Genomic DNA, 27,430 nt, shown 5'->3' with positions numbered 1-27,430 from the left:
CTTCGTATGTGTCTATGGCGAATTGCTTCAATGGACTTGAGTGATAGCTGAAGGACAGTCTGGCAATACCAGCAACATATAATTATAGATTTGTGGCATCTGTCGCTAAGAGAACTGCATTGTCTTCGGCAGCGGCAGTCCTAGGTCTCTCTGTGTGAAAAGCTGAAGCAGCAATGGCATACAGCATCTAGCCTCAGGCACAAGTATCCAGCTGATCGAAAAGCAGGACTGTCAACATCATTTCTCTTCCAGTTTCGATAACTTATAATCCCAATACCCTTTCCGTATAGGATCCCATTTTTCGGCCAACGCCCTCAAACATTCCTTGGCTCTCGCTTCGTCTTTCGCCGTCTCATCCTTACTGTATATCTCGCTCAACCATTCCACAGCATGACTACTCCGAACCCCAATCTCCTGTCGTTCCACCCTCGTTTCCTTCGTAGCTGGATCTTCGAGCTCAACGTCCACCCACTGATCAGTCCATAAGTCTCCTTCAGGACCGAGAAATTCCTCGCAGAACACTCTCAGTGTAGTGATCCTTACATCGCCATGTCTCAGTAGACCGCGGAGATAATTCCAAGTACTTCCGTTCTGCGGCGCTTTCCTGATCTCATGTTTCGTATACTCGATCTCAGCTGTTACTAGGTCTGCGTCGACGAGACCGGCCTTGTGTAGCAACTTTTGCTCGTTGACTTCTTTGAGGATTATGGGTGGAGATTGGGATTGGACGTAGGTGAGTTCGTGGTGGCCGAAGAGGATGAAGTAGCGGTGGGACCAGGCGGAGTTGTTTCGAAGGTCGTCTTGGATCATGGTGTCGATGGCTTGGACTTCGGCGTGTGTTCGGTAGGTTGACGCTATTGAGTTGCTGGCGTTTGATGAGTAGGATGGAAGTAGGAGGGATGGGAAGCGGGCACAGAGCCATTGGCGGTATGACCAGACGTGGTAGTTCTTCGTGTCTTGGGAGAGGATGCGAGAGAGGAAGAGTTGTTCGGATGCGATGAAGCTGGATAGGATCTCGTTCGTCGCTTTACTTGAGGGCTGTGTCGGTCTGTTTTTAGGGCTGTTTTTAGGGCTGTCTGGAGTGGCTGGTCCTGCTGGATCTAAGGGCAGCAACTCAACCAACGCGTGTCGGTGGTGCCAAATTTGGTAGTTTTTCAAGTTTCGAAAAGAGACCTCGTCTAGCCACTTCAGCTCATCCTGGATGTTCCTCCATAGTCCTGGTTTAATTTCGTTGTCGTCAGTGTCAGATTGCTGGCTCGATTTGTCCTCATTGATCTCCACGATCTTAGTGTCGATATTGTCGCTGCTTGTACTGCCTTGCCATAATCCTTTCAGTATTCTCATCCGATAAATCCAAACTGTATAGTGAGCAGGGTTCATGCTGATCAGGTCCTCCGTCAATGCTAACGCCCGTTCTGAGACCTCATTCTCTGCCATTAGAGCACGTAAGAAGGACATTGCTTCCGAGTATCGTGGACTATAGGCAATAGGCGCCAGAACACCGGTTTGATCGACCTGCGGAATGGGTATGACATCCTGCCAGTGTGGATGGACTGCATAGTATGCTGCCGACTTTGACTTTGGTGGCTGAGCATCAGGAGGGAGAAGAACTACTGAGGAAGATGAAGATGTCGTGGCCATGATGGTAACAGCGAGTGTCTTAACAGTATCGTAGCAATTTCGCCGCAGTGACTCTGTCTTCTGATCAGTACTTTTGCTGTTCATTACACACTAGTTTCGGACAACGTGGTAAAAGACACATATCAGGTCTGATGTGGTGAGTTTGTGGCAGACTCTAATTCCTACATTTTTATTCACACTGCTCATTGTACCATTTCCTGGTTCGCAATGACGGAAAGAGATCGGCTTGTGTGAGCTGCGCTCTCAACATGCCATACACGGAACCAGTTTCACGCATCAGCAGCCATGCAGGAATGCATAGAACAATAAGAAGCCCAGGAAGCTTGGAGCATGAGGAGCGATATGGAGCAGTGCCAATACTCTGCTATGTTGGAGCTTGCGGTCTACCCGAGAGCAACGTAGTTGACATCATCCAAGTTCGGAGAGTACTCATGTACCTGCTATTCGAGTATACCTGCTGTACAGCAAACTTGCGAATTCTTGATATCAACAACAACCATCCGAAGTTTGAAGCAATCGTCAGCATGGGATCTGGCGCATCGAAGCAGGCTGGCAAAGCTGCCGCCGCTGCTGGGCGAAGACAGTATCCATCCTCTTCTTCGATTCTGAATAACGCGACCTCGACAACGAATGCACCTTCTCAATCTACTAGACCCTTTGCGCCCTCTCAAGTTCACCCGAATCCACAGACTGCGCCTCCAACTGAGACCAAAGAGGCACACGTTGACCTCGATGGCCGTGATCCTCAGTTCGGCTCAGCTCTTCGTCAATTAGGACCAGCTATTTCTGTCGAACGCGCAGCGCCTAACAAGGCCGCTTTTCCTACTTCGAGCCAGCCTCCACTGGGACAACAGGGCCAGAATATCTTCCCCACGAATGTCCCAAGCAAGAATTCTGGTCTGGCAGTAGTGCAGACCAGAGATAGGATAGCACAACAGTACGAGCAGGAGCTGGAGGGTCTCGGCCGGTCATCCTTCGCTGGGCGAACTCTAGTATCAGCTAAAGATATAAAGGAGATATTAAGAATGAGACAGCTGGGTGGGATGCCTACAGAGGCGATAGAAAAGCAGATGCGATTGCAGCCAGGGATCCTCAAACAGCTGGCGAAACCCGGAGTATTTGCCAACGTTTGAGCTGCTCTGCTTTTCATAACCTGAGGAATGACTCGGACATGCACCATCCTAGACTACTGGCTAGACTTGAGAATCACCTATCAAGAGGGCCAGAACATCACAATTGACGCCAACTATACGATTCCCTGATACACTCATGCATACTGGCATCTCCCAATGTCTCAGCCCATTCGGAGTGAGCACTCAATATGGTTATCGACATCAGCAGGACATCCCCCCATCTTGCCACCGGGTTAGGCCGCAATCCGGCGGAGCTGCCGAGGTCATAACGTGCAGCTGTTCTTGTGGTGAAACACAACCAGCGACAAGGTCTGATCACAACACGTGCACAGTACAATAAGGAATTGTTCATGGAATGACTATCCTGAATCTGGTCTCCTGCCGTATCACATGGCTTGTTTCTGATGCTTTGCCAAGTCCGCGTCGATCTTGGTGGGGCCTCCAATCTCAATCTGCAAGAGATCCATCTGATGGTCCAATCACATTCGTCATGCAGCACAACGAGCCCAGTGACCATCAGGGAGCTTGCATGTTCGATAGAGTCATATCAATCTACATTTCCTGAATAGCCCTTGGCTACAAGTGGAAGGTAGATTGAACAACGAATAGGTTTCGAAATCACTATACAGTACATAAAGGCCTTCATTCGTGCAGACTATGTCGTGTCTCAACTCGTACTCGGACATCATCTGACCTGTTATACATTCGCTTTGCACAAACATGAAACTACATTCCTTCATCCCATACAGCTTCACGGCGGCTTTCCTCGCCACCACTGCCACCTGCCTCACTATTGCTGAGATTAACGGCAACAAGTTCATTTCTCCATATCGCAACAGAGACGTTACTAATGTCACTGGCCTGATTACTGCCAAGGGCCCAGATGGTATTTGGATCCGGTCAACGAGGCCTGACAACAGCTCGAGTACCTCAGAATCGATATATGTCTTCGGCAACACTACGTTCAGCCGTAACCTGACGACTGGCGACATTATCTCTCTGAATGGCCGAGTCACAGAGTACAGGTCTTCTTCATCCCATTTGTATCTCACCGAGCTTACGAGGCCGTCGGCGATCAGAGTCGTGTCTACTGGTAATACAGTCACTTCACTCAAGATCGGACTTGACACAACCAGTCCTCCAACGGAGCAATTCACGAGCTTGGATAATGGTGACGTATTTGGATTGCCCAACAACGCCAGCCAAATATCAAACGCCAACCCCGAGCTTCAGCCTGAGAGATATGGGTTGGACTTCTGGGAATCGATTGTAGGCGAGCTTGTAACTGTCTCAAGGCCCACGGCGGTCGCAAAGCCAAACCAGTTTGGTGACACCTGGGTTGTGGGTGACTGGAGAAAGACTGGACAGAATAGCAGAGGTGGATTGACCTTGTTATCTGGCGACGGTAACCCGGAAGCTATTGTTATTGGCAGCCCACTGGATGGTACTGACAATCCGGAGGACACCAAGCTTGGCGACGCTATCCAGGATGTTACCGGCATCGTTACCTATGCTTTCGGCAATTATCGCATTCTTCCGCTCACCAAGCTCACTGTTCTGTCGTCGAGAGAGCCAGCTCTTCCATCACCCGTGAGGTACATTTCCACTGGAGGATGTAGCGGCATCACTTTCGGTGATTACAACATCGAAAACCTAGCACCTAACAGCACGAATATACCCGCACGAGCGGAGCATATCACCACGTATCTAGGTTTACCAGATATTGTCTTTCTACAGGAGGTCCAGGATCAGACAGGCCCTTCAGACGATGGTGTAGTGTCTGCAGACCGTACTCTGGATGTGCTAGTAGCTGCTATCGCCGATGTCAGTGGTTTCACATATGCGTATGTCGATATCGATCCAGTCAACCGCGAAGACGGCGGACAGCCTGGAGGCAATATCAGACAAGCCTACCTCTATAAGCCGCAAGTCCTCGAACTGGCGAATATCAACCCTGGCGGCTCTAACGACACTACCGAGGTACTGCCGGGGCCTCGTCTAAGCTTCAACCCTGGACGTATCGCTCCAACCAGTTCTGCATGGGAAGACAGCCGAAAGCCACTTGCCGCTCAGTGGCGAGTTGTCTCGGACAATTCCACGTTTTTCACAGTCAATGTGCACTTCACGAGCAAGGGTGGCAGCTCACCAATCGAGGGCGATGCAAGACCTCCGGTCAATCTCGGTGTTGATCAGCGTTCCCAGCAGGCAAACATCACTGCAGCTTTCATCGCTGATATCCTTTCAGAAGACTCAGATGCGGCTGTCATCTTGGGAGGTGACTGCAACGAGTTCACATTCGTCGAGCCTCTAGAGTTATTTGTCCAGGAATCTGGTTTAATTGACCTTGATGAGGCTGCAGGTGTTGATCCTGTCGAGAGATACACCTATCTTTTTGACATGAATAGTCAGGAGTTGGACCATTTCTTTGTTAGTGAAAGTATCGCCGTGCAAGCACCGAAGCTTGAGCATGTGCACGTCAATACCTGGGTTAGCTATGATGATCAAATCTCTGATCATGATCCCAGTGTAGCCCAGCTAAACGTTTGTGGAAGTAGAGGCGGATCCAATGGCAACAATGGCAACGGCAACGGTAATGGGAATGGGAATGGTGCCAGCAATGGCAATGGTAACAAGAACGGGCACAACAAAGATGACAAGAAGTCAAAAGACAAAAAGAAGGATCGTCGAAGCCGTGGCTGGGGCGGCGACCAGGCATCATGGTAGACATAGACCGCCACTTCTGCAACTCCGTGGTCAGCACACAATCTACTCCTACATCGAGGCAAAGCACTTCGCCCCTCTACCTCCATTAGTACTTTTGTCTACATGCAAGCAAATGCCCGTCTTTCGCGGAGATGACAACGACCACCGACAACACATCGCAAAACCCATACATAAAAATTTTCGATGTGCAATCAGCAGATACAATGGTCAAGTTTTCAAAAGGCACAACAGGATCATCCCTGGGCAACGATGAGTATAAAGTGAGTTTGAGATGAGAGTACGACAACATTGTCGATCGAACACCTTGATGATGTTGCACTGCCTGTGTATTTATGGCTATCAATACCTTGCTTGCTGTTCCTACTTGCTACTTTCTTTCTATGTGCTTGCTTATCGCAGTTGATGAATCGCAGAATTGCGCAGTCACAGTCACAGAACAAGAAACTCATTCAGCATCATGACGACTGCGAGTGCAGACCGTTGCGCGGCGTAAGCACAGTCCTACTTCTCGTTGGGCGTCATTTGCTAACTTATGGAAGTTTCGAAGGAGCACTTAGAAGTCTTCCAGACACAAAAATTGTCCTTGATAATCATACGTGGAGAGTTGATTCGAGTCTCCTCGCGGAGAAGTCTCAGTGCTGGTCCGATATCATAGATTGCAAGGACTGGGATGTGAGTTCTTGCGCAACACCAGCAGTGTCGGCAGATCATGACACTAACATGACTCAAAAGGACGGCGACAAAACCATAGTCCTAACAAATGACGACCCCTATATCTTCGCCCGCCTCATCCAGTACCTCTACTACGCCAAATACCAAGCCAGATCCGACATCAACGTCAAGCGCGACACCATCGCAAACCTCGAACTTGGCGGCGCCTCAGTCCTAAAAATCATCACCTCAGGCCGACGTCTCTACGCTCAAGAAAACAATACCGAAGAAGTAATTTTCCACCCTAAATCCGACACCGCATTCATCAACATCGAAGTCCACCTCCTAGCCGAAAAGTATCGCATGTCCACACTTGTCGAAATGTCCGGTAGAGCATTCGCCTGTCAATCGATCAATTCATGCAAGGACTTGGTGAATGCGATGAACGGGAATTTTGGTAAAGCGACACCGGTGTTGAGGGAGAATATTGCTCGGTTTGTGGGGAGGTTGTTCAAGGAGGTGATGGAGTGTAAGGATGAGGCGGCGAAGACGGTGCATGAGTGGTTGTGGGGAGATAGGCAGTTTAGTATGCTGGTGATGAAGTCGATGAGCGCGCATATCGATCAGACGAAAAGGGAGGAGGATGTCATGATGGTTGAGCCGCCGGTGAAGAAGGCGCGGAAGTGAGGCGGTGAATTGGCGGGCAGGAGTCACAGGAGTCAGCGATTGGATATTACTTCAAGCTGCTGACAGAGCTGCAATTGAAATGGCTTTCAACGACACAAAGAGCATAACCGACATAGCACGTTCAGAGAGTCAGTCAAAAGGAGGAACCAAATAGCCCGGGCGAGGCAGATAGACAAAACTTGCACTCAGCTGGAGGTTAAAGATACTTCGTTGTTGTCCTGGCCTTAGACCGTACAGCTTTGCCGTCAAGTGCTCTCTGACTGAACGTGAATCTTCCGACTCCAAACATATGTTGACACCGTTCTGCCTGACATCGGCTCAAAGTGAACCACATGACATTGTGCTCAAGTCCAATACAGTCTGTTCTCACATTACCAAACAATTATCACACCAGCACCACCAAGTTTAGTTCTCAATTCCTATTTGCACATTCTTCTCTTGTGGTGGGATGATCTCGTCTTCCTTCTTGCCCTTTAGCGACGGCAGCTCCTTCAAGGCCTCGCCAATAATTGACAGAGCTTTCTTGACTTCCTCTTCCGTGATCACAAGTGGTGGTGCGAGTCGGATGATGTTCTGATGTGTTGGTTTGGCCTTATTCTCGTTAGCATGTGGTTGCCCATTAGCATTGTCAGTAGTCAGTGTCTCCTGCGCAGGTTGTGGTCCGGATGACTTCTTGACGTGAGCAATCTTAAGGGCTCGACCAACCAGTAATCCTTTCTCTTTCAACAGCATACACAAGTCCCAAGCACTATGACCGTTTGTCTTTGTTTCGTCGATAACGATGGCATTGAGTAGACCTTTGCCTCGAATTGTGGTGATGATATCACTGTTAAGGTCTCGGAGGCCATCTCTGAACATCTGACCGAGCTTCTCGGCTCGCTCGACTAGGTTCTCTTCTTGCACCACTTCGAGAGCTCGAATAGCAACGGCACAGCCTAATGGGTTGCCGCCGTAGGTAGAGCCGTGCGTGCCTGGTTCGATGACTAGCATCACATCCTTTCGACCTAGGACGCACGAAACAGGATACATTCCACCCGAAATCGCCTTGCCAAGAGTCACAAGATCTGGCTTGATACCTGACCATTCATGGCAGAGTAGTCTTCCAGTCCGTGCAATTCCTGTCTGAATCTCATCACAGATCATGAGGACGTTATGCTTATCACATAGTGCTCGGACCTCCTTCAGATAGTCATCGGACGGTACAACGATACCAGCTTCACCTTGGATTGGCTCAACCAGGAATCCGGCAAGTGTCTTACCATGAATCTCAAAGGCTTCTCTGAGTGCTGGAAGGTCGTTAAAAGGAATGATTTTACCAGTTGCTGGGCATGCAGAGCCAATATTTGGCAGATATGGGCCATAATTGTCTCTTGACTCTGGATCAGTCGACATGGAGATAGCGGAGAACTGTTAACGTAAGTAATGGTTCGGGCAAGACTACATCAAGGGTTGTAGCTTACTGTTCGACCATGGAAGTTTTCAGCTACACTAAAGACCATGGCCTCATCCTTTGGAATACCCTTCACCTTGTAGCCCCATTTTCTCGCAATTTTGACAACTGTTTCTACAGCCTCAGCTCCAGTATTCATCGGCAATACCATATCAAAGTCGAAGTACTTGGTGACAAACTGAGCGAAACGTGGGAAGACATCGTTGTAGAATGCTCTCGAGCTTAACGTTAGTGTTTGTGCTTGTTCTACCAATGCCTTGACGAGCTCTGGATGGCAATGGCCCTGGTTGACCGCGGAATATGCAGACAGGAAATCGAGGTATTCCTTCCCTTCTGGATCCCATACTTTCGTGCCTTGTGCTCGGGCGAAAACTATTGGCAAGGGATGGTAATTGTGCGCAGCATATGTGTGTTCGGAGTGAATAGCCTCATCGGATGAGGAGGCATGGTACCTCGACTTATCAAACGTTCTTGACGCGTTCTGGTCGATCTTAGTCTTGGTACCATTCAGGTGCGTGCCATTTTGGCTTACGCCGTTTGTGGCGACAGGAGACATTCTATTGGCTGTTTACGAAGGTGTCAGCAGTACAACCTATAAGTTATAGGCTGGGTTTCCTGAAGTTTTCTTGTTATCAGAATCAGTATTTCGGTTGTCTATATGTTGTTAGGGAAAGATGTCGTAGGGCTCTATATTGGAAAATGTATCGGTCATGTGCGCAAATGTTAAATACTCATTACACAATTGGTGCAACGCCTGGGAGGCTCAAAATCGCTAAAGGCAGGAGAACTCTCGTTAAGCGCAGGGTCAACCGGGTCATCCCACGCTCGAATATTTTCGAAGGAACAGGTTGCCAGGTATAAGTGGGGAGTAACGAATGGAAGGGATATCGAAGGCTATCCCAGGTTCGGAAGGACAGTTCCCAAGCTTATTATAGTGGGGCAAGAGCCTGCAGCGACCCCTCGACACGCTAAGATGCACCATGTGATGCTGATTCAGGAACGCTTTTTCGGCAGTCCGAGGATTGATAAGTGGTGAGGAATACTCTCTGCGGTACTATAATAAGACCTGTCTCTTTTGTTCTACATCGCTTGAATACGTTAGAATGGCATCACTGAAAGGTCCTGGTGCGGCCGAGAAACACGATGGCTCAAAGCTACGTGTGGGCATTGTACATGCACGATGGAATACGACTATGATAGAAGCACTCGTCGAGGGGTCGAAGAAAGCTTTGAAATCCCAAGGTGTGAAGGAAGAGAATATTGTAGTAGAATCGGTGCCGGGATCGTACGAGCTACCTCTTGCAGTACAGAGGTTTTACGCTGCCTCTCAAGTGCAGGCTACCACGAGTGCAGTAGCGGGAGGAGTTGCAAGCGTTGCATCTGGAATTGGCGATCTGTTAGGAGGAAGTGCTTCGCAAACAGACTTGCAGGGCAGTTTACAGCCGAAAGCGCCGGAACAAGAGTCGGATGCAGGTCTCAAGCATGCCTTCGATGCAGTCATCGCAATTGGAGTGCTGATCAAGGGAGAGACGATGCATTTTGAATACATCGCTGAAGCTGTCACACATGGCTTGATGAGAGTGCAGCTTGACACAGGCGTGCCAGTAATATTTGGCTTATTAACGGTGTTGACTGAAGAGCAAGGACTGGCAAGAGCTGGACTTCCCGGCGGTTCTGGAAAAGAAGCCAAAGGACACAATCATGGTGAGGACTGGGGTAATGCTGCAGTTGAGCTCGGAATTAAGAGAAGGCTCTGGGCTGAGGGAAGAATGGCACAATAAAGCGACAATAGCTCCTGTTCCCTCAGGATCGCTTATGGCAGAGCTTTAGGCGGACGATCAGGAGCACAGTAATGAGAGCCTACATGGCCAAGGAATACGCCTTCGTTGACATTTAACGTCAAAACGTAAACCTCAACATTGCTGACGCTCGAGCAACAAGCATCCAGGACCATTGAAGCTGGACTACTCTTCCATCTCTTCGTCCTCCTCGTCATCGCCTTCAATGCTCTTCTTCGCGTGCTTCTCAGCCTCTTCCAGCAGTTCCTTGGGAACATGCTGGTGTCGACCTTTGGTTGGACCTTCCAAATTCGATATCCAGGTTATCTCAAGCTCGAATTCTTTGTCTTTTGAGTCTTCGTGAGCCACATATATAATCCTTGCTGCTTCCAAAACAGCATCTTTCAAGGTCAGGGAGCACGTTGGGGAGGCTAGGTCGAGCTTCTCGAGTTCGGCTTTGGCGGATTGTCGACCTTTACCAGTAGCAGCACCATAGTAACCCTACTTCCAGTTAGCTATTGGTCAATGTCGCAGCGGAAGCGTAACTTACCCAATACAAGCCACTTGGTTCGACCATGTATAGAGCAGGACCTCCTCTTTTGATCTCTGGATCGTCAAACTTGCCGCCTGCGCCTGCCTTGGGACCAGAGCCGACTTCAGCATCTACGCCCATATCTGCTTCCGAATCCCAACCCCCAACGATTGCACTGACACCGAAAGGCCGTACACTGGAGTAGAGAGTATATGCTTGCACATACCCACCTAGCCGTGAAGCTAGGGCACTCATTGGTATTGGTGCTTTGTATGTTTGCCGCCAGCTGCTCGCTTCGTCTCGACCTCTGCTTGTCAAATGCCTACCATCCGGTAGCAGACCTGATGTGACGATGCCCACGTTTCTGTCAATAGTTGCTATTCTCTTGTTGCAGCCGGGTTTCAGTAGTTTGGAGGAAATGATCTTCTCGCATGCCAGTACCACGCCATGCTTCGTCCTTATGCCTATACATGTGCCACCATTTTCGACCGCTTTCACTGCATACTCGACTTGGAAGTTGCGACCGTCTGGAGAGAAGACTGAGTTGGACAAGTCATAGCCTGTGCCTATCGACGTCTGCAAGTTTAATGTCAGTGCTCGACTTGAATTCAGATAGAAACACTGACCATTGTCGTATGGTATCTGTGTTTTTATGATTGGAGTGAGGAGTGAGGAGTGAGGCCGACGATGCACTTCGTCAAGGGATTGTCAGTGATGTTCAATGCTTTCAGTTGTTTCGACGTTGTTCGTGGCTATACTGTACTTTCCGCGCAAGGCAGGACAACACGCGCAATCAAAGCGTCGGATGCTCACCTGCCGGCCCTGCCTTTCAGAGATGCCGTAGTACGGTATGCGTAAGCACCTATTTGGTTCAATATTGACGTGACGGAATAGGAGACGTTGGCGCCCGACGATGACACCTCAACCCTTCGCGGTCCTGAACCATCTCTCTTTCTCACCCACAACTAGAACACACAGTAAATTTGGCAGTTCCGCTCTTCGTTCTACTGACGGCAAGATCCACGATTGCTGCAGCAGACCTTTTTGGCTTTAATGTGAGCTGAATAGTCCTGCTGAAACACAGTCGACCACAGAAAGTTTCCGATTACCCCTCTCGTTGCACACCTTTCCTCTATTCTCTTATCGCTAACGATCAGAATCCAGTATCTGACTTCTCTGGTTACCTGGATCTGACTTGGGCCTGCTCCCGTGGACTGGTGGACTCTGAACACTACTTGGACCTGGATCGGACCGGACTGGGACTTTCTTTGTTAGCTGTCCGTTTGATAGTTTATCTAATACAATCAAATCTTCCGTGCCTCCAACCCTCCCATTGTCATCGTCGAGAGTCTCCCCAACAAGCCTACTCCTAACCTTGAAGTCAAAGGAAGACACGATGAGTACCTTTCACTGCCACAATTGTGGCACGGTCACGGATGTCTCGAATATGCTGATAGCGTTCGAGCACAATCCTCACTGTCCTACGGTTTGTTCCTTCTCAGCCCCGATCTTGACTTTCTGATTCTTGCGTCTAGTGCGGTCTTTCTGTCTCCGAGGTAGACAGCAAGATGCAGGATGAGCTGGCTGAAATGCTGACGCGCAACATGCATCTTGGTGTTCAGCCGGCCCTCGACGTATCCAGCCCTCCAACACCGCAAGTGGTACCCCAAACGGCGCCGACCTATATCAGCCAACATTACCATCATTCGTCTCACATGGTGGCCGCTCCCGCGATGGAGGAAACCCAGACTTCGACTATATTGAAAACGGCAGGTGTGAATGCAGACGCACTACTCCCATCACAGTTACAGTTATTCAAGAATGCACTGCCCGATCAGAAGGAGAGACTGGTCGAGCTCTGGCGAATTGCCCCTCCGACATATGGTGGTCAAGTAAGCCAAATGGGCAATTGGCCTCAGACAAGCATGGAATCGGAAGAGGAGGCCGCCCAGCAGAGATGGGAGAAGCAAGAGCAACATAGATTGAAGAATTTGAGTGTACTTCCGAGTCAGGAAAAGAGAGAGACAGAGCCGTACATGGTAGATGAATATGGTTCTAGCATGAATGTCGAGAACAGTTCAAAGGAATACAGATCTGCCACAGATCCTGTACATAATCGGGAACGAGAATGGTGGCACATGGCCGAGGAGCCGATGGAGCATCAATATGGAATGCTACAGCAGTATGGCATGATGCATGGTTTCTGCGGTGTTGAGGATAACGACAACATGATGCTGTAGAGTATGGATTATTAGAGGATGGCAAGGGCTGAAGTCGTTGTACATTGTTGGATACAGTGTGTTGGACTTGGTAAACATTCCTACAAGAATGATGAGACGTGTTTAAAGAGGTTTAAGTCTTCTCCGACAACCTGTCGGCCCTGCTCTGAGATACAGTAAATCGTTTAAGGAACATGTAAAAGTAAATGTTTCAGATTAGCTGATTAGTGACAGGATGAAGTCCTCGGTCGCGTCTCTGTTCACTTCAGCGCAAGTTGCGAATAATCACACCAAGTAGCGCGGAATTGCACATCTCCAATAACTGCTGCAGCAACTTGAGCGTCATCTTGCTTATGAAGATCCTTGTAGCAACTGCACGGGCTGTGTAAAGATGGCTTGAGGACACTCGCATCTATTCGACCCTGTTTGTCTCGATCTCGCATTTGTCTGTCGCGCAGCATCGTTCGAGTTTGTCCATCCCGACATGGCATCCCTGAGCAAGCGCGAGCAGGCCCGCAACGAGCGCGAATTGCAAGACCTACTGCGAGTGCCTGGGAACTCGCAATGCGCAGATTGCGGCGCAAGGAACCCCTCATGGGCAAGCTGGAATTTGGGAATATTTGTTTGCATGCGATGCGCCTCTATACATCGCAAGCTGGGCACACATATCTCGAAAGTGAAGTCCCTTAGTATGGATAAGTGGTCTTCAGAACAAGTCGAGGTAGGTCATTGCAGGTACGCGATTATACAGAGAAGCTGACAAAGGAAAGAGTATGAAACAACGAGGGAATACTGCCTCGAACAAGATCTACAATCCCAAAAATAAGAGGCCTGATATACCACTCGACGCGGACGAGGTAGATTCAGCTATGGAGAGATACATCAGGAAGAAGTACCAGGAAAAGAGTCTCGTGGATGGCAGACCCGAACCACCCTCTCGCGCTGAACCTTCACCAAGCTTGAATCAAGCACCTTCTTATTCTTCGCCTGTTCCTGATCTGCCCACTGCAGGCAAGAAACACAAGTTCTTCGGCTTCAGTCTGCGCACGTCTTCCAAGAAAGATAGACCTGGTATGAATGATGCATTTAAAATAACACCCGTCGAATACAGTCCTACTAGCGGTACTACAAGAGAAGTGCCTGAGCTCGAGTTACAGGAGAAGCTGGGACAATTGCGAGACATGGGGTTTCGTGACAATGAAAGAAATCTGAACATACTGAAACGATCTGGCGGGGACATCGAGAGAACTATCGCAACCTTGGTCAAGATGGGCCCAAGTGATCCAACACCAGGACCAAGACCTAGTCCTCCTCCAAGTCAAGCTACTGAGCCGTCGGCTCCTGCACCTGCTGCAACTTCAAATAATCCTTTTGACCAGCTGGATCAACAGCAGGGACAACAGGGGTCAAGTTTCGGACTATCGTTTGATACGTCAAGAAAATCCAGTCAACCTCAACAGCCACCACCAAGTGCTAATCCCTGGCAAGCAGCCATGCCCGCACAGAATAGAGGGCTTGAACAACAGTTCGCTAATATGCAAGTTTCGAATACGTTGTTTCCTCATCATACTGGTGGTTATACTGGACCTTCAGCATACCAGGACCTAAGGCTGCAGAATATGACTCCTCCAGTACCTGCACTGCCTCAACAGTATGGCTCAGCATCACCAACTTCGAATCCTTTCTATCATCAACAGCAACCCATGTCTAGCCAATCGACCGGGAACAACCCGTTCCTCCAGCAACAACAAAGTCAACCTGTTTTTGCACCTTCATTCGCCAACAATCCATTCTTAGGCATGCAGCAGCCACATAGTCAGAACGGATCGAATTCGAGCAACAATCCCTTCGGCATCGCTCTGGCTCAGCAACAATCTCAGTCTTCGGCACAGCAATTCACGCAAGTCCAGCAACCTCAGACACAGAATATGAACCCATACGGTTTCGTTCCACAAAATTCGCATCCCTCCTTTCAACCGTCCCAATTCAGTAGCCAGCAAATGCCACCATATACTCAGCAGACAGCTCAATCGCCCCAATCACAGATTCCGAATTTCGACTACGGTCAACCACAATCGCAATCACAATTACAATCTTCTCAATCTACTCCAGGACACTCACAACCCCAAGCACAACCAGGCTATTATCAAAACCAGCAATTCCAGGCTCAGCCACAACCTCTTCAGCCTCAAGCTACAGGGCGCTATACCAAGAATGACATCCTAGCTCTCTTTAACGCTCCGACATCCCTCCAAACACAATCTCTGGCACCGGTCCAAGAGGCACAGGACGATAATACCTCTCAACAACAGCAGCAGCAGCAGCGACAGCAAATCGTCTCACCAGTACCCTCGAACAATCCATATGGAAATCCAGCCACACTCCCTGGTAAACGCGCCGCTACCATGCCAGTGTCATCCATGCACTCATCCGGCGGTCACACGATCGGTTCTAGGAATCCGTTCTTGACTGTACAAGGAGGAAGCAATAATAATAACAACACTTTTGGAGCTGGCCAGCAGCAACAGCAGCAGCAGCAGCAGGGGTATGGTACATGGCAGCAACAGGGTGCACGACACGCGAGTAATGAGAGCGTCAGTGTTAACAATCCGAGTTTGGTGGATGGGCGGCATAGTCCGGATGCTTTTGCGAGTTTAAGTAGTAGGTATTAAGAAGGGATATGGATTGTGTGGTTTGCGGAGACACTTCAGTTATGATGGTAGGGTATGGTGGCTTTGTGTGTGTTGTTCGGATAACGATCAGACTGTGGCACGGTTTTGGCAGGCAAGGAGAGGACTTATTAGGTGGACACGTAAGCGAGTACACAGATGGCGAGTTAGCATGTATGTAGAGTGTCTGAGAATTTTATGAGCATGCAAGTGAGCATAAAAGGCAGTTCTGTGATCTTAACTGAGCTTGACAGTGGATCTGTATTGATAATTGACGAATAGTTGCTTATTCGCCAGGAATTTGTACTTATGAATATATCTGGTGGACGCCAGGCTCGCTTTTCAATCTAACAGTCGTGTACGCCATTGAGGTTCTGGTCACTTGGTGTCTTCTCCCATTCTGTACAGCGTCTGGATCGACTGTGTATTTTCCAAGTCTCCTTGACCATCAAGAGAAGACTCCCCAGAAGAATTGACCCAAATCAAACCACACAAACATGATTGTACATGACACGGCTGTATTGACGTTGATCGCGACCCGTAGAGACTTGTACAACGAGTTGTTCGGTGGTGCAATGAAGCTGTTCAGAGACCAGTTGACCGTACTGAGAAGGCAGGCGACGGTCATAGGAAGAACAGAACGTTCGAAAGGAGACTGGCGTACTCCTTGTAGGAAGATATAGTTGGTAAAGTATCCATACCATATGGGTGTCAAGAACACAGCAGCGATGATCCACCAACCTCTGCAAAGTTGTGTGACTTCGTGGTTGTTGCATTCTTGTCGTGATCTGATTGTGCCTTGCTTCTCGAGATCAATCGTGGTGAGCATGTTCTCGCGTTGTTTCTTGAAATGCAGTAGCGAATGCTGTTCTAATGTCTTTGATGACAGTCAGGACTTGTTCGTGCTGGGGGCTAGTTACATACCGTAAGAGCTTTACGCTTAATCGTGCTATAGCCAAAATCTTCGCCAAAGTAATGCCCGTCTGATAATCTTATGCTGTTTTGCTGGAAATAATGATGGGAAAAACACAAATTGTTCAAAGGATACATGCAGATTCAAAGATGATAGAAATTGGAATTGGAAGTGTAGAAGGAGCATCTGAGTAGGCCATCGTGCCTGCACCCCCAGCTTGATTAATCGAATCGCGTTTGAGGCGGGTGGCAATCGCAAATTGTCCACGACTCAAGAGCAATAGAATCTTCTTGCATGTGTCACATATCTTTGAAATGCTGAATTTTAACGATGCATGACACATGGTAAGAAGTCACGTCGTGACGCCTGCTTGCTTTTGATGTTTCGCTGAGGGTACGGCGTCGAGCAAGCTGAATCACTCACTTAAACCACCCGACACCCTCCAGATTGTGTCGACTGAAACTTGAGCTGAGTGCAAGTGTGTTTTTGCTGGGAACCTCGAGATGATCACTTCGGTGTCGAAGTCAGAAATCTTCTTCTACATTAGTATTTATGCTGAATATCTTTGACCGATATACAGCATTATTGCCCTAACCTTGTAATTAGTGTCTGATGAACATGTCTCAAAGACAGAGGGCTGGTAGAAAAAGAGGCTCGGGAAGACCAAGGCGGAGTCGGTCCTCCAGGACTAGGAACGAGCTTCCGCTCAATGTCTCTGCATCGCCCACTCGTCTCGAAGCAACTGCACTCAGTGACTTCTGCTTACGACAGACTCAAGCGCTACCCAATATCGGTAGTGAGGTAAGAAACTTGTTGTGAGTGTCAGAGACTTGCTGACCGGGCTTAGTTAACAGGCATTGCTCAGACTAGCCAACAGGTAAGACCCGCCCAGGTACAAATTGTCGATCATAGCCATGACCAGAAATCAAACGCCAATTCTGCAAGCAACTCTGGACAAGCTGTTCCTCTCACGGCGTTCGAGCGACCCAGGGTATCGATGTGCTTGCTCAACTCTGGCTTCCCACCTGGTCAAGAACCTGTTGCCCTGGAGATCAAGCGGTCTGAAACGCTGCCACTCAACGCAAACACACAAACGACCATGAACGCTGAGAGCTGCAATCATGGAGCTGCTGTTATCCTCAATAGGGACTTCACATCTCTGCACGCAACAGCAGACGAAGCTACCAATAATAGCAACTCACAAACCACCCTAATCTGTCAAGGCCAGCTGAAGTGCGGCCGTTCCCTACGCTGCCAAGGTAGAAGTGAGTGCACTCATCGACCCGACTATTAGTACAAGAATTTGGAGGGCACCCTTGACTTGGTGGCACGATTGATCTGGATTGTGATGAGGACGAGCGAGGTCAACAGAGCAAAGAAGGTTGGAAACTATGTTGTTCGTTGTTAGCGTCTTTTATATAGTGGAATGATGTGGTATATCAAGTTCCTTCTTCTGATTTATCTACGCCCGGCTTGTACTTGTGTCTCTCTGTGTGTGTTGTTCACGACATGGCTGAGATCCTAGATCGCATCACATAATGAAGGACGTGTTAGTCCCTAGCAGGGGAGCATCTCAAACTTGAGCTATAGCTCGCGGTCAAAGTGGGATAAATGACGAGATGCCACGATCTAGTACATATGATAAAACGTAGTAGAATTGAAGCGGAAGAGCTTCGAACAGTTTGGTATATGTGATCGCAACGTCGTGAGACGTGAAGCTCGCCGGACATAGCGTCTTCTTAAAGCCGATATCCAGACAGCGGCTTCGATGAGTAGTAATTCCTAAAAGGCAAACGTATACAGATATGCCACCACGAATCGTTTCGCAAAGTTTTCATTTAGCACAGTCCTACGTCCAAGCTTCTCGATCACTCCAAGGCTACGTCCTTGTACCGCGTCGCAGTCTACATAAAGCTCGTCCCAAACCAGGTTCATCACTTTGCGTGCAGCAAGCATACATCCGAAGAGTGCACTCGAGTTCTGCTGGTCAAATTCCAGGGACCTTTGACAGTGGTCTGTCAGGGGGAAATAGTGCAGAGTCATCCGAAGAACGACACTCATCGAATATTATTCACGATTACGGTCAAATACTGAAGGACTTCGAACGTATAAGCAGAGATGTTGATGACAATGAGAATTCTTGGAAAGAGCTGAAGAGCTTGAATAAGTCATGGCAACAAAGTGGTGATGGGGAAAAGAACGTCCAAAAGATAAAGATTTTTGGATATGTCACCAGCCATCGGCCAGCGAAGAATGCTTACTTCCTTCAACTTGTCGACGATAACCTAACCTCTACTGTGCAATTGGTCCTTAGCAAGAAAGATTCTGCGACTACAATTGGCAATGGACGCGCGGAAGAGGGGGAATTTCAACAGCAAATTGCGGTCATCAAACCACACACACCTGTGGTCGTAGCTGGGACTGTTGTACCACGAAACAACTCCAAAAGAGGTACAGACGCCTCAGACGGGGCTACACGGAAGCTTGACCCTTATGTTGGCTACGTTGACCTGCTACCTAATCTTGAGATACAAGTGAAGCAGATCGAGCCGCTGAATACATGGCCCGACGATTTGCTGGCCGAGGCAGATACTCAATTTCCTCCTGAACAGCGAAATCTATCCTTTCGAACCAAGAACACTCTACGTGAAAGGATACGACTACGATCAAGGTTGCGTGCGAAGTGTGCACAACACCTTAACGGACAGGATTTTCATGAGATTGAAACACCATTGTTATTCAAATCAACACCAGAAGGTGCTCGAGAGTATCTTGTGCCCACGAGGTACAAAGGTCTCGCTTACGCACTTCCTCAAAGTCCGCAGCAGTATAAGCAGATTCTGATGGGATCTGCAGTGTCGAGGTATTTTCAGTTTGCTAGATGCTTTCGCGATGAAGATCTCAGGGCTGATCGACAGCCAGAATTCACTCAGCTCGATCTGGAAATGTCTTTTGCTGGCAGCCGTAAGGTTATGTCGACCATAGAGAACCTCGTACTGGATACGGTATGGCCTGCAGCAGGTCGTGCACATTTGCTAGACCTTCCATCTAGACAAGATCCTCAAATGTTACGGTTACCAGTGATGCAGTACCACGAAGCGATGTCCAAGTTTGGCTCCGATAAGCCCGATCCTAGATGGGGAGCAGAGATTCGTAGTGTCGACTTTGTCCCTGACAGCACGAAATCTATGTTGAGCTCGTTGCAAGATCCAATTGTCGATGTTTTCAAGCTCAGTTTAGGTGGTCAATCACCTAGAGAAGTTGGTCGATTCATCAGTGAATTCATGAAACTCCCATCTTCGGCTCAGTTCTCGACTAATCCAGAAGGTATGCCTGGCATCTCTGTGTACAACACATCTGCGCCACTTAGCGGCATGGCAAGTATGGGACACGAAGCCGCCATGCACTTCGAGGAGTTGCTCGAGCCGGAGCCTGGAGACGTGCTTATTGTTCAAACTAGGCATCGCAAGCCACTAAGTGGTGGCTCAACAGTATTGGGACAAATACGACAACGTATACACGAGTTTGCTGTCGCACAAGGCATTCTTGAGGCGCCTAAGCTGGACTCATTACTGTGGATCGTAGATTTTCCATTATTCTCGCCTCTCGAAGACGACTCTCCAGGACAAGGCGGCTCGGCAGGCTTTTGTTCTACACATCATCCTTTCACAGCACCCAAGCCTGGACAAGACCTTGCGAAGCTGCTCACCAACCCGCTCGACATCCTGGGCGATCACTATGATCTTGTAGTCAATGGAGTGGAAGTCGGAGGCGGATCACGCCGTATCCACCATGCCCGCATGCAAGAACTGATATTCAGTCAAGTTCTCAAGATGCACCCGGAAAGGATTGAAGACTTTCGACACCTATTAAACGTGTTGGAGGCTGGCTGTCCTCCACATGCGGGTTTCGCATTAGGCTTCGACAGACTAGTCGCTTTGCTTACGAACACCAGTAGCGTCCGAGACGTTATCGCTTTTCCAAAGTACCAGCATGGACGAGATCTCTTCGTTGGCTCACCCTCGCAACTGAGTCAAGAACAATTGCGGACATATAATCTGAGCATCGTGGATAAGGAAGTCCTCGATGTTGAGTCTTCGCCGAAAATCTCCAACAAAGCTTAAGCTTTGTAAACTGTAAATAGCTGCACGTGTAACGACCAGATCACGGTCGTCTTAGTGTATAATTTAGACCTGCTATATGAACACTCACGTTACTGATTGACCTGGAAGTTGTTTGAAGCACATTTGTTGAAGCACTAGCCAATAAGGGTGTTGGAGCTGGAACCTTGCTGCTCGAAAGAGCTCTAGCGTCTCGAAAGCTTCGTGATGTCGGGGTCGCCCCATCACGTTCCAAAAGAGCCGATCTCGGGCACGGCCGGCATATACTCGCGAATCCCGAGGTCGTGTTAGCTTAAAGGCTGGCTAGCACTCTTCGACTCATAGTACAGGCTCACATACAATTTGTGTCGCGTATCTGAGGGATGCCAGAAGAAGTTTGTGGCAACGGCTTGGTCGATTAGCACTTATAGACACTAAGATTTCAGACATGAACACCAGGACTATATTACAACAGCTGCAAGCTGTACGAAAGCTACCTAATATAAGCCGACACTTTTTTTCCACCACTCGACAACATCAAGCTTCATCTGACCCTAAGACGATAGCAGAGAGCTTCTTGTCGAAGTTCGCCAGTGGACAGACCTTCGTCCGGAAACAACTTTTAGACAGCAATCAGCTACGACTTTTTTCCCTTACACTTGATCGTGGTAGGCTGTGGACAGATTCTTTCTCGAAGCCACTCGAGGACGAAGGACCGAAGCACGGCACACCGCTCCCTGCAGGATATCATCTGGCTTACTTTACACCTGCACAACTCCCTGGTATCCTTGGACAGGATGGCACAGATGCATCCTTCAATCCAGAGGCACCTTTCACTCGACGAATGTGGGCAGGAGGCTCAGTACACTGGCCAGGGGCACACTCAGGCAGCTCAAAGCACTACTTGAAAGTTGGCGATGTCGCTACAGAAATCACAAAAGTAATGAGCTGTGAAGCCAAGACTATCAAGAAAACAGGCGAGAGTATGCTAGTCGTGGGAGTCGAAAAAGAGTTTCGAGATAGTCAAGACAATCTATGTGTCCTGGACAAGCGGAACTGGGTGTTTCGAGAAGCGCTCGACCCATCCAAGCAAGCTAAAATACCAGAGAAGCCCGCAGAATTAACGCAGAGCCAATTGGCAGATCAAGCGAAGGACATGGTAGTGCGAGAGTTCAACCGTGATCAAGTACAGCTCTTCCGTATGTCGGCTCTAACCTTCAATGCTCACAGAATACATTACGACCTACCATGGGCAAGGGACGTAGAAGGACACCGCAACGTGGTTGTGCATGGGCCATTAAACCAGATATCAATCCTGGATTTCTGGCGCGACGAGGTGGTCAAACAAGGAAAGCACGAGGACGGTGTTGTGTATCCAAAAGAGCTCTTTTACCGTGCTACAAGTCCTGTGTACGCTGGTGAACCATACAGAATTCTTATGCCCAAATCGCTACCAGAGCAACAAGAGGCAGATGTGCAGGTTATGAGCAACGACGGCACAATATGTATGAAGGCCACGGTACACAACTCATGATTGCCGAGTCGTATGTAACATCAATGTCGAAACAACATTTTTGCCCGAGCCTGACCTTGAGAACCTCGGGACGGAGTCTCTGAACTCGTGCTTGGTGGTTGTAAGAAGTGCGATGATGTAGTTGGACTTGGTTCCCCGCAAAAAGGAAAATAGCGCTAGATCGAATTTGATCCGGGGAGTCAATCGCGATTGGCACATGGGGCAACCAGGACAAGCGGCACCCTGCTAAACCCAACTAGTTGATCGATGCTCGGTATCTTCTGGATTCGGACACATGCGACCTCAAATCTGTCTTTTACGGCTGACGGCTGCTACTCGAAAGTCTACTAGGCACCTTTAACCGAGTTCCTCCAACCGCGTTGTCCAGATTCAGTTACCGACTCAGCAGACCTTTCGAGACAGCATGGTTTTGCGATCGATACTAGAGACCTGTTTCTAAACATGCCGTCTATCGTCGAGCGGTCGCAATGATCCCACAAACACCTTCATCTACTGTCTCAGGCGACAGCTCGGCGAAAAAACTTCTAGCCTTGGGTAGGCCATTCGTCGAGTTTCCGAGATTCAGCATCCTCGAGATCCAGACCGAGCGCGACCTCGACAACCAGCCAGTACCTTTCTCAGAATGGCTCACAAGACAATTGCAGCTCGGCAAGCCTTTCGTCATACGTGATTTCGACAAGCTTGAGCGATGGCCGCGACCACCTACCAGTACCGACCCCAGAAATGGCAGCGTCCCGAGTTTCACGATAGAACGACTCATCGAGCTGAGCACGAAGAAGAATATTCCAATCAGGAATTGTAGTACAGGAAGAGACTTATCATTCACCTTGAGCAAGTTTGCAGAGAGCGCAAGACAGTCATACCCTGAATTTCAGAACCTATATGCTCGGGATCTTCATTGTCCGCAGGAATGGCTTGAAGAATGCCGGGAGTTGCTCCCAGCAGAGGTGCAATGGGGAGGGAGACTTGATCTGTTTCAATGGCTGCCTCAATGCGCGAGAAGTGAGGTTATGATGGCCTATGTTGGTAGCGAAGGAAGTTGCTCAGGCTTTCATCGTTGCTTCTCGAGCACAATTGCTCTCAATTTCTTGATCGATAGAGAAGGTCTGTCCTTTATGACGCCCTCGAGATGCGCTACTGATCCTGTTTAGATGATCGCCCCGTCGTGTGCATTGGCACCGACTTTGAATCGCAACAGAAGTACGACGCCTTCATGTCTTCGAAAGGAGTATCACCACACTTGGATTGGCACAACCTGACAACACAAGAGATGCTACAGGCAGACTTTCCCCTCTACGTCTATGATCAAGAAGTCGGTGATCTGGTAATCTTACCTCCTGCCACGGCTCATCAGATATGGAATCCTTCGATTCTATCAACCAAGCTCGTGTGGAACATCCTACATCCGCTCTCGCTGGAGGTGGGCATACAACACGTTCAACCACCCTTCAATAGGCTGTGCCATCCTGATGTGGCACGTACGAACTTATCATTGGCATATGCCATGTTATCCTTGATCGAACAACCACCTAGTGACGCCATGTCTCCCTCTCTACCACCAGACCTACCTCTTCTTTCCCGCTTGTTCAGATCCTTAGTGCACGACGAGACCATAGAATCCGCTACGCCTCCACAGATCAGTCTCGTGACTCTACAACAAGGTACAATTGCAACCTGCAACTTCTGCAGCACAGCAATCTGGAATAGACATGTTCGATGCACAATCTGTGCAGATTTTGATCTTTGTCTGCTCTGCTACCTGAATGGCAGATCATGCGAGCATGCACAATCATATGCTTGGGCTGAGCTGGTTCCGCCGGAAAAGTGTAAACAGGTATTGACTCGCGCAAGAGAAATTCTAGGGTTCCAACTTGAAGAAGCTCGATTGCCAGATAGGCAGAAGACCCTTGGTACTGCTGTCAACGACCTTATGCATGCGAAGGAGAGCCAACTGTCGAAACTATGCCATCTATGCAGGATTGACCATCCCGAGTGGAAGGGTAAGCGGTGTGATTCATGCACAGCTTTCTTCTGCTACCGTGGACTGTTCCGACATTTCGACATGCAGCCGAGCGATGTGCTCCGTCACAGTGGTATCTGGACCTGCCCGAAGTGTGAAGAGACTTGTAACTGCAGGTGCTGCCATTTCGCTGAAGCTTATATCAAAAGCGAGAAACCTGCGAGCAAACGTCGAGTCAAAGCTAGCGACTCACGTGGTAGAACGATGGGCTTTGCTGACAATGTCTTCGATCAGAAGCGCGGTGGCAGACGTGAAAGTGGCCTGAATGGTCCCATGACTGTCGCTCATCTGGCAGGGAAAAAGCGGGCTATCGAGTCGAATGGGCACGAAGGTCCTTCCACACCGTTGCGCAAGCTCGACCTGCCGACTCCGGAACCAGACTTCTCCGCAAGAATGTACATGTCTCGCGAGAGCTCAGATTTCAACGGAATATCATACACAGCGAGCTCACTACCTCCGATTCTACCGAGTGTCAAATCTGTCACTGACGATCACAATCTTTTGTCGGCTACATCAGATGATCTCGCAAGTCACTTTTCGCCATCTACTCCGAACTTTAGTGTGAATGGTCCCAACCACAGCCTTGCGCCAATACTGTCAGCACGCGGGATATATGCATCGCCATACACTGAGCGCAAGCCGCCGCCGATTCCCCAACCACCTCTCAGTAACACACCACGCAACACTGCATCTTCTTTCTTGAATACGGTTACGAATCAGCCGTCCCCACCACGTACTTCTGCTCCAGCAAACCATGTGTCATTTACTACCCACCATGTCTCTACAGCATACCCACGAACGACACGACTGGATCCAGCCCAAATTACTCCTCAGACCGAATCTCCTCCAGCAAATTTGTTCGAAGTGATCGATGACTCTATCAAGAAACTAGAGTCCCAAATTTCTACACTAAAGAACTACGACGCTGAGTTCATGGCTATGAAGCTGGAAGACAGTCGGAGGATGCTGCGAAGAGAGTTGACGGAGTTAGAGACCCGACTTGAGGCAAAGCGAAAGGACAGAGGCATAGGTCTTGTCGAAAGGTTGAGACGAGAAGGGTTTGCAGCTCTGGCGGAATCAGTACAGAGCGAGGTAGGCATTGAGCCACAACACCTGCGGTCCCCAGGTCTAGCAGACAACGGTGTGTCAAGGTTTGGCCTGGGGTTGAACCACGACTTGACGCCGAACGAATGAGCTTGCAGCTTCAAAGATGTTTATCAATCATTTGTGGGAAATATTGCGATGGGTGGGCATGTTGGCACGGCGGGATAGCCATTACTTAGCAACGGGACATTCATTGTTTTTGCACATATACCCCTTCTATATTTGGATGCACATAGTTTGGGTTCGCAGGAATTAGCTAGTATTAGTACATTCGAGTGTGAACTGCATATGTCTGGAACAACAGAGAGCACACCTCGTTGAGATGTGGCCGTCTACACCTTCCGTATCAGTTTCGTTCCGTTCGGAAACAACCCAAAATTTCGAGCCAGGTGTGATCAGCGGGGGTATTCGCTGGCGGGTAAGCGCTTGGGACATATTTCATCTCAGCGGAAATTGCAGCATTGTGCTTCTCGTCAACATGACTGACGCGAGTGAAATGCAGTCTCGGACTTGTGTGAGTTGTCGCTGTGTGGTTAACAAGGTGCTTGGGTGAGCTATTTCAGGCTCTTTGTCGGAAGACATCCGCAACGAACCACGAGATAGTGGGCAGGCATCCTCATCTTCGTCTTCCAAAGTGCTTGCTTATGCTAATACTCAAACATTCTGACAACAGCAGACCGTGAACAGGCCTCGCAAGGGCAACATGGCTCGTCAGCCAGATGCCACAAATTCTGAGCTGCCTGTTGCTCGATCGCCTATTGTAGCAGATACCTTGCATTCGGTAACTGCTCTTGCAAGATTTGAGTTTGAGCCTGGCAGAGGCAATGATGGAACCAAGATAATGATGGTAGAATGGCAAGATGACAACGAGGATAGACATAGGGTAGGTTCGTGGCAGGTGTCCTGGCCTGGCAAGAAGACGACATTCGCTGCGGACGACAACCCTTCAGAGAGCACGAACAGGCTGTACTTCCTCCTTCCTCCTGGTGAGCCGATACCACCTAGCATTACGATTTCCTACCAGCCAGCGTCGGCAAGTACTACGTCAGCGAAGGACAAATCACCACAATCTAGCCTGAAAAGGTATGACCTGTCACCAAGACCGAGCTCAAGAGATGGAAATTCAGGCTCGTTACATATGACCGTCAATCCTCTACCCGCGATCTTCACGCCTGAGCTAGGTGCCACAGCGAAAGCAAGTGGGAGGAAAGGGGTCTTACACACTATATGGGCAAAGAGACGTCTGCAGGTACTGGCAAAGGAAATCCGTACTGAATCTGAGTTCAACCTCGAAAGTATAGCGCTTGAGATGGCCATGGCTGAAAAACAGTGGATAGAACAGAACTTCGGAATCACGGTGCCTCAAGCAAAGCCTTCCAACCCAAGTGGGTTGAAGCTAGATCTTGGGTCGATACAAGTTGATGGCAGTGCGAGCCCACCAGTGAGCCCCAGCATGCAGAGTCCTCTATCGCCTGGTGGTAGAAGACTGACAGACAAGCTCAAGGGCCTGAGCATTACGACAAGCGACAAGGACGGGGTCAACACACCGACAAGGGAGATCAATCCACTAAGTCCAGAAGTCGGCGACATGGCTGTTTCCTCCTTCTCTACTTTCAAGGGTGATCGACCGACCACACAGAAAGTACCTCAGACTGCTAGGAGGATAGTACCTATAAGTCCGCCCAGCGAAGTGACGGATGACCAGGCGCAAGCTGCGAGTGCCAGTCTAGCAGAGATTGCTCGAGGCGATATGTCGTCGAGACCTGATGGTGGGATAATACCATCGAGGAGGGCTGAGAAAGAGATTGAGGCCGATGGTCTCTTCGCGGTTGCAATGAGTCCTCGGGACCCCGACGAGCCAAAGAGTCCATTTTCAATACCGAGTAGTGAGGACGGTGGAGGAGCATTCTCAAAGATAAAAGGTACATTGAGGTAGCATTCAACGATGGGCACGACAGCTCTACATAGAGCAGTTGCTAGCTCGACTGTGAAACGATGCTGCGTCATGCTTCAGTTGCACTGACCACTTATCCCTCAGTCCAATATCACCACAGACCCTGCGACTCAAAGAGTAACATTCCACTCCTACCAGCCAACGTGTAAGAATGTGCGCACGGATCATGATCACCACAACACAATCAAATCGCAGCAAGCTTCCATATATCAATTCTGTTAGCAGTTCGTTTTCGAAATCTATCCTTGCCTGCTACCTCGCGTTCGTCGCTCTTTTTTGCCAGCCTCCCAAACTTTAGAGGCATATATTTGCTTCGAGACA

At 49.1% G+C, this 27,430-nt stretch overlaps 13 protein-coding genes across 13 annotated transcripts; 9 read left to right on the top strand and 4 right to left on the bottom strand.

Annotated features, from left to right (window-relative positions):
* Window positions 1-237: 237 nt before the first annotated feature.
* RAM2 (CAAX geranylgeranyltransferase alpha subunit) lies at window positions 238-1,641 on the bottom strand (the record flags this gene model as incomplete). The annotated part of the gene is made up of 2 exons (XM_064899919.1): window positions 238-471; window positions 544-1,641. 2 exons carry the CDS (start codon window positions 1,639-1,641, stop codon window positions 238-240), a joined length of 1,332 nt encoding a protein of 443 aa, XP_064753231.1.
* A 1,853-nt stretch (window positions 1,642-3,494) lies between these two features.
* On the top strand, window positions 3,495-5,498 carry LTR64_005580 (uncharacterized protein; the record flags this gene model as incomplete). Its single annotated transcript, XM_064899918.1, has 1 exon — window positions 3,495-5,498. One exon carries the CDS (start codon window positions 3,495-3,497, stop codon window positions 5,496-5,498), a length of 2,004 nt encoding a protein of 667 aa, XP_064753230.1.
* A 457-nt stretch (window positions 5,499-5,955) lies between these two features.
* On the top strand, window positions 5,956-6,836 carry LTR64_005579 (uncharacterized protein; the record flags this gene model as incomplete). The annotated part of the gene is made up of 3 exons (XM_064899917.1): window positions 5,956-5,987; window positions 6,038-6,170; window positions 6,231-6,836. The coding sequence occupies 3 exons, from the start codon at window positions 5,956-5,958 to the stop codon at window positions 6,834-6,836; spliced, it is 771 nt and encodes a 256-aa protein (XP_064753229.1).
* A 405-nt stretch (window positions 6,837-7,241) lies between these two features.
* CAR2 (ornithine aminotransferase) lies at window positions 7,242-8,842 on the bottom strand (the record flags this gene model as incomplete). Its single annotated transcript, XM_064899916.1, has 2 exons — window positions 7,242-8,243; window positions 8,297-8,842. 2 exons carry the CDS (start codon window positions 8,840-8,842, stop codon window positions 7,242-7,244), a joined length of 1,548 nt encoding a protein of 515 aa, XP_064753228.1.
* A 1,408-nt stretch (window positions 8,843-10,250) lies between these two features.
* Window positions 10,251-10,851, bottom strand: PRE10 (putative proteasome subunit alpha type-7; the record flags this gene model as incomplete). Its single annotated transcript, XM_064899915.1, has 2 exons — window positions 10,251-10,565; window positions 10,615-10,851. 2 exons carry the CDS (start codon window positions 10,849-10,851, stop codon window positions 10,251-10,253), a joined length of 552 nt encoding a protein of 183 aa, XP_064753227.1.
* Window positions 10,852-12,043: 1,192 nt separating this feature from the next.
* LTR64_005576 (uncharacterized protein) lies at window positions 12,044-12,836 on the top strand (the record flags this gene model as incomplete). The annotated part of the gene is made up of 2 exons (XM_064899914.1): window positions 12,044-12,082; window positions 12,132-12,836. 2 exons carry the CDS (start codon window positions 12,044-12,046, stop codon window positions 12,834-12,836), a joined length of 744 nt encoding a protein of 247 aa, XP_064753226.1.
* Window positions 12,837-13,299: 463 nt separating this feature from the next.
* Window positions 13,300-15,487, top strand: GTS1 (the record flags this gene model as incomplete). The annotated part of the gene is made up of 2 exons (XM_064899913.1): window positions 13,300-13,536; window positions 13,586-15,487. The coding sequence occupies 2 exons, from the start codon at window positions 13,300-13,302 to the stop codon at window positions 15,485-15,487; spliced, it is 2,139 nt and encodes a 712-aa protein (XP_064753225.1).
* A 445-nt stretch (window positions 15,488-15,932) lies between these two features.
* On the bottom strand, window positions 15,933-16,313 carry LTR64_005574 (uncharacterized protein; the record flags this gene model as incomplete). Its single annotated transcript, XM_064899912.1, has 1 exon — window positions 15,933-16,313. The coding sequence occupies one exon, from the start codon at window positions 16,311-16,313 to the stop codon at window positions 15,933-15,935; it is 381 nt and encodes a 126-aa protein (XP_064753224.1).
* A 702-nt stretch (window positions 16,314-17,015) lies between these two features.
* LTR64_005573 (uncharacterized protein) lies at window positions 17,016-17,691 on the top strand (the record flags this gene model as incomplete). The annotated part of the gene is made up of 2 exons (XM_064899911.1): window positions 17,016-17,198; window positions 17,245-17,691. 2 exons carry the CDS (start codon window positions 17,016-17,018, stop codon window positions 17,689-17,691), a joined length of 630 nt encoding a protein of 209 aa, XP_064753223.1.
* Window positions 17,692-18,202: 511 nt separating this feature from the next.
* On the top strand, window positions 18,203-20,521 carry MSD1 (aspartate--tRNA ligase msd1; the record flags this gene model as incomplete). The annotated part of the gene is made up of 1 exon (XM_064899910.1): window positions 18,203-20,521. One exon carries the CDS (start codon window positions 18,203-18,205, stop codon window positions 20,519-20,521), a length of 2,319 nt encoding a protein of 772 aa, XP_064753222.1.
* Window positions 20,522-21,440: 919 nt separating this feature from the next.
* LTR64_005571 (uncharacterized protein) lies at window positions 21,441-22,031 on the top strand (the record flags this gene model as incomplete). Its single annotated transcript, XM_064899909.1, has 2 exons — window positions 21,441-21,700; window positions 21,728-22,031. The coding sequence occupies 2 exons, from the start codon at window positions 21,441-21,443 to the stop codon at window positions 22,029-22,031; spliced, it is 564 nt and encodes a 187-aa protein (XP_064753221.1).
* A 467-nt stretch (window positions 22,032-22,498) lies between these two features.
* LTR64_005570 (uncharacterized protein) lies at window positions 22,499-25,245 on the top strand (the record flags this gene model as incomplete). The annotated part of the gene is made up of 2 exons (XM_064899908.1): window positions 22,499-23,135; window positions 23,183-25,245. 2 exons carry the CDS (start codon window positions 22,499-22,501, stop codon window positions 25,243-25,245), a joined length of 2,700 nt encoding a protein of 899 aa, XP_064753220.1.
* A 613-nt stretch (window positions 25,246-25,858) lies between these two features.
* Window positions 25,859-27,091, top strand: LTR64_005569 (uncharacterized protein; the record flags this gene model as incomplete). The annotated part of the gene is made up of 1 exon (XM_064899907.1): window positions 25,859-27,091. The coding sequence occupies one exon, from the start codon at window positions 25,859-25,861 to the stop codon at window positions 27,089-27,091; it is 1,233 nt and encodes a 410-aa protein (XP_064753219.1).
* Window positions 27,092-27,430: the final 339 nt, after the last annotated feature.

This window comes from Lithohypha guttulata (assembly GCF_036872675.1).
Source record: "Lithohypha guttulata strain CCFEE 5908 chromosome Unknown scaffold_4, whole genome shotgun sequence".
NCBI classification, from domain to species: domain Eukaryota; kingdom Fungi; phylum Ascomycota; class Eurotiomycetes; order Chaetothyriales; family Trichomeriaceae; genus Lithohypha; species Lithohypha guttulata.
Note: the sequence above shows the minus strand (reverse complement) of the source record. Positions and strands in the feature narration are given on the sequence as shown.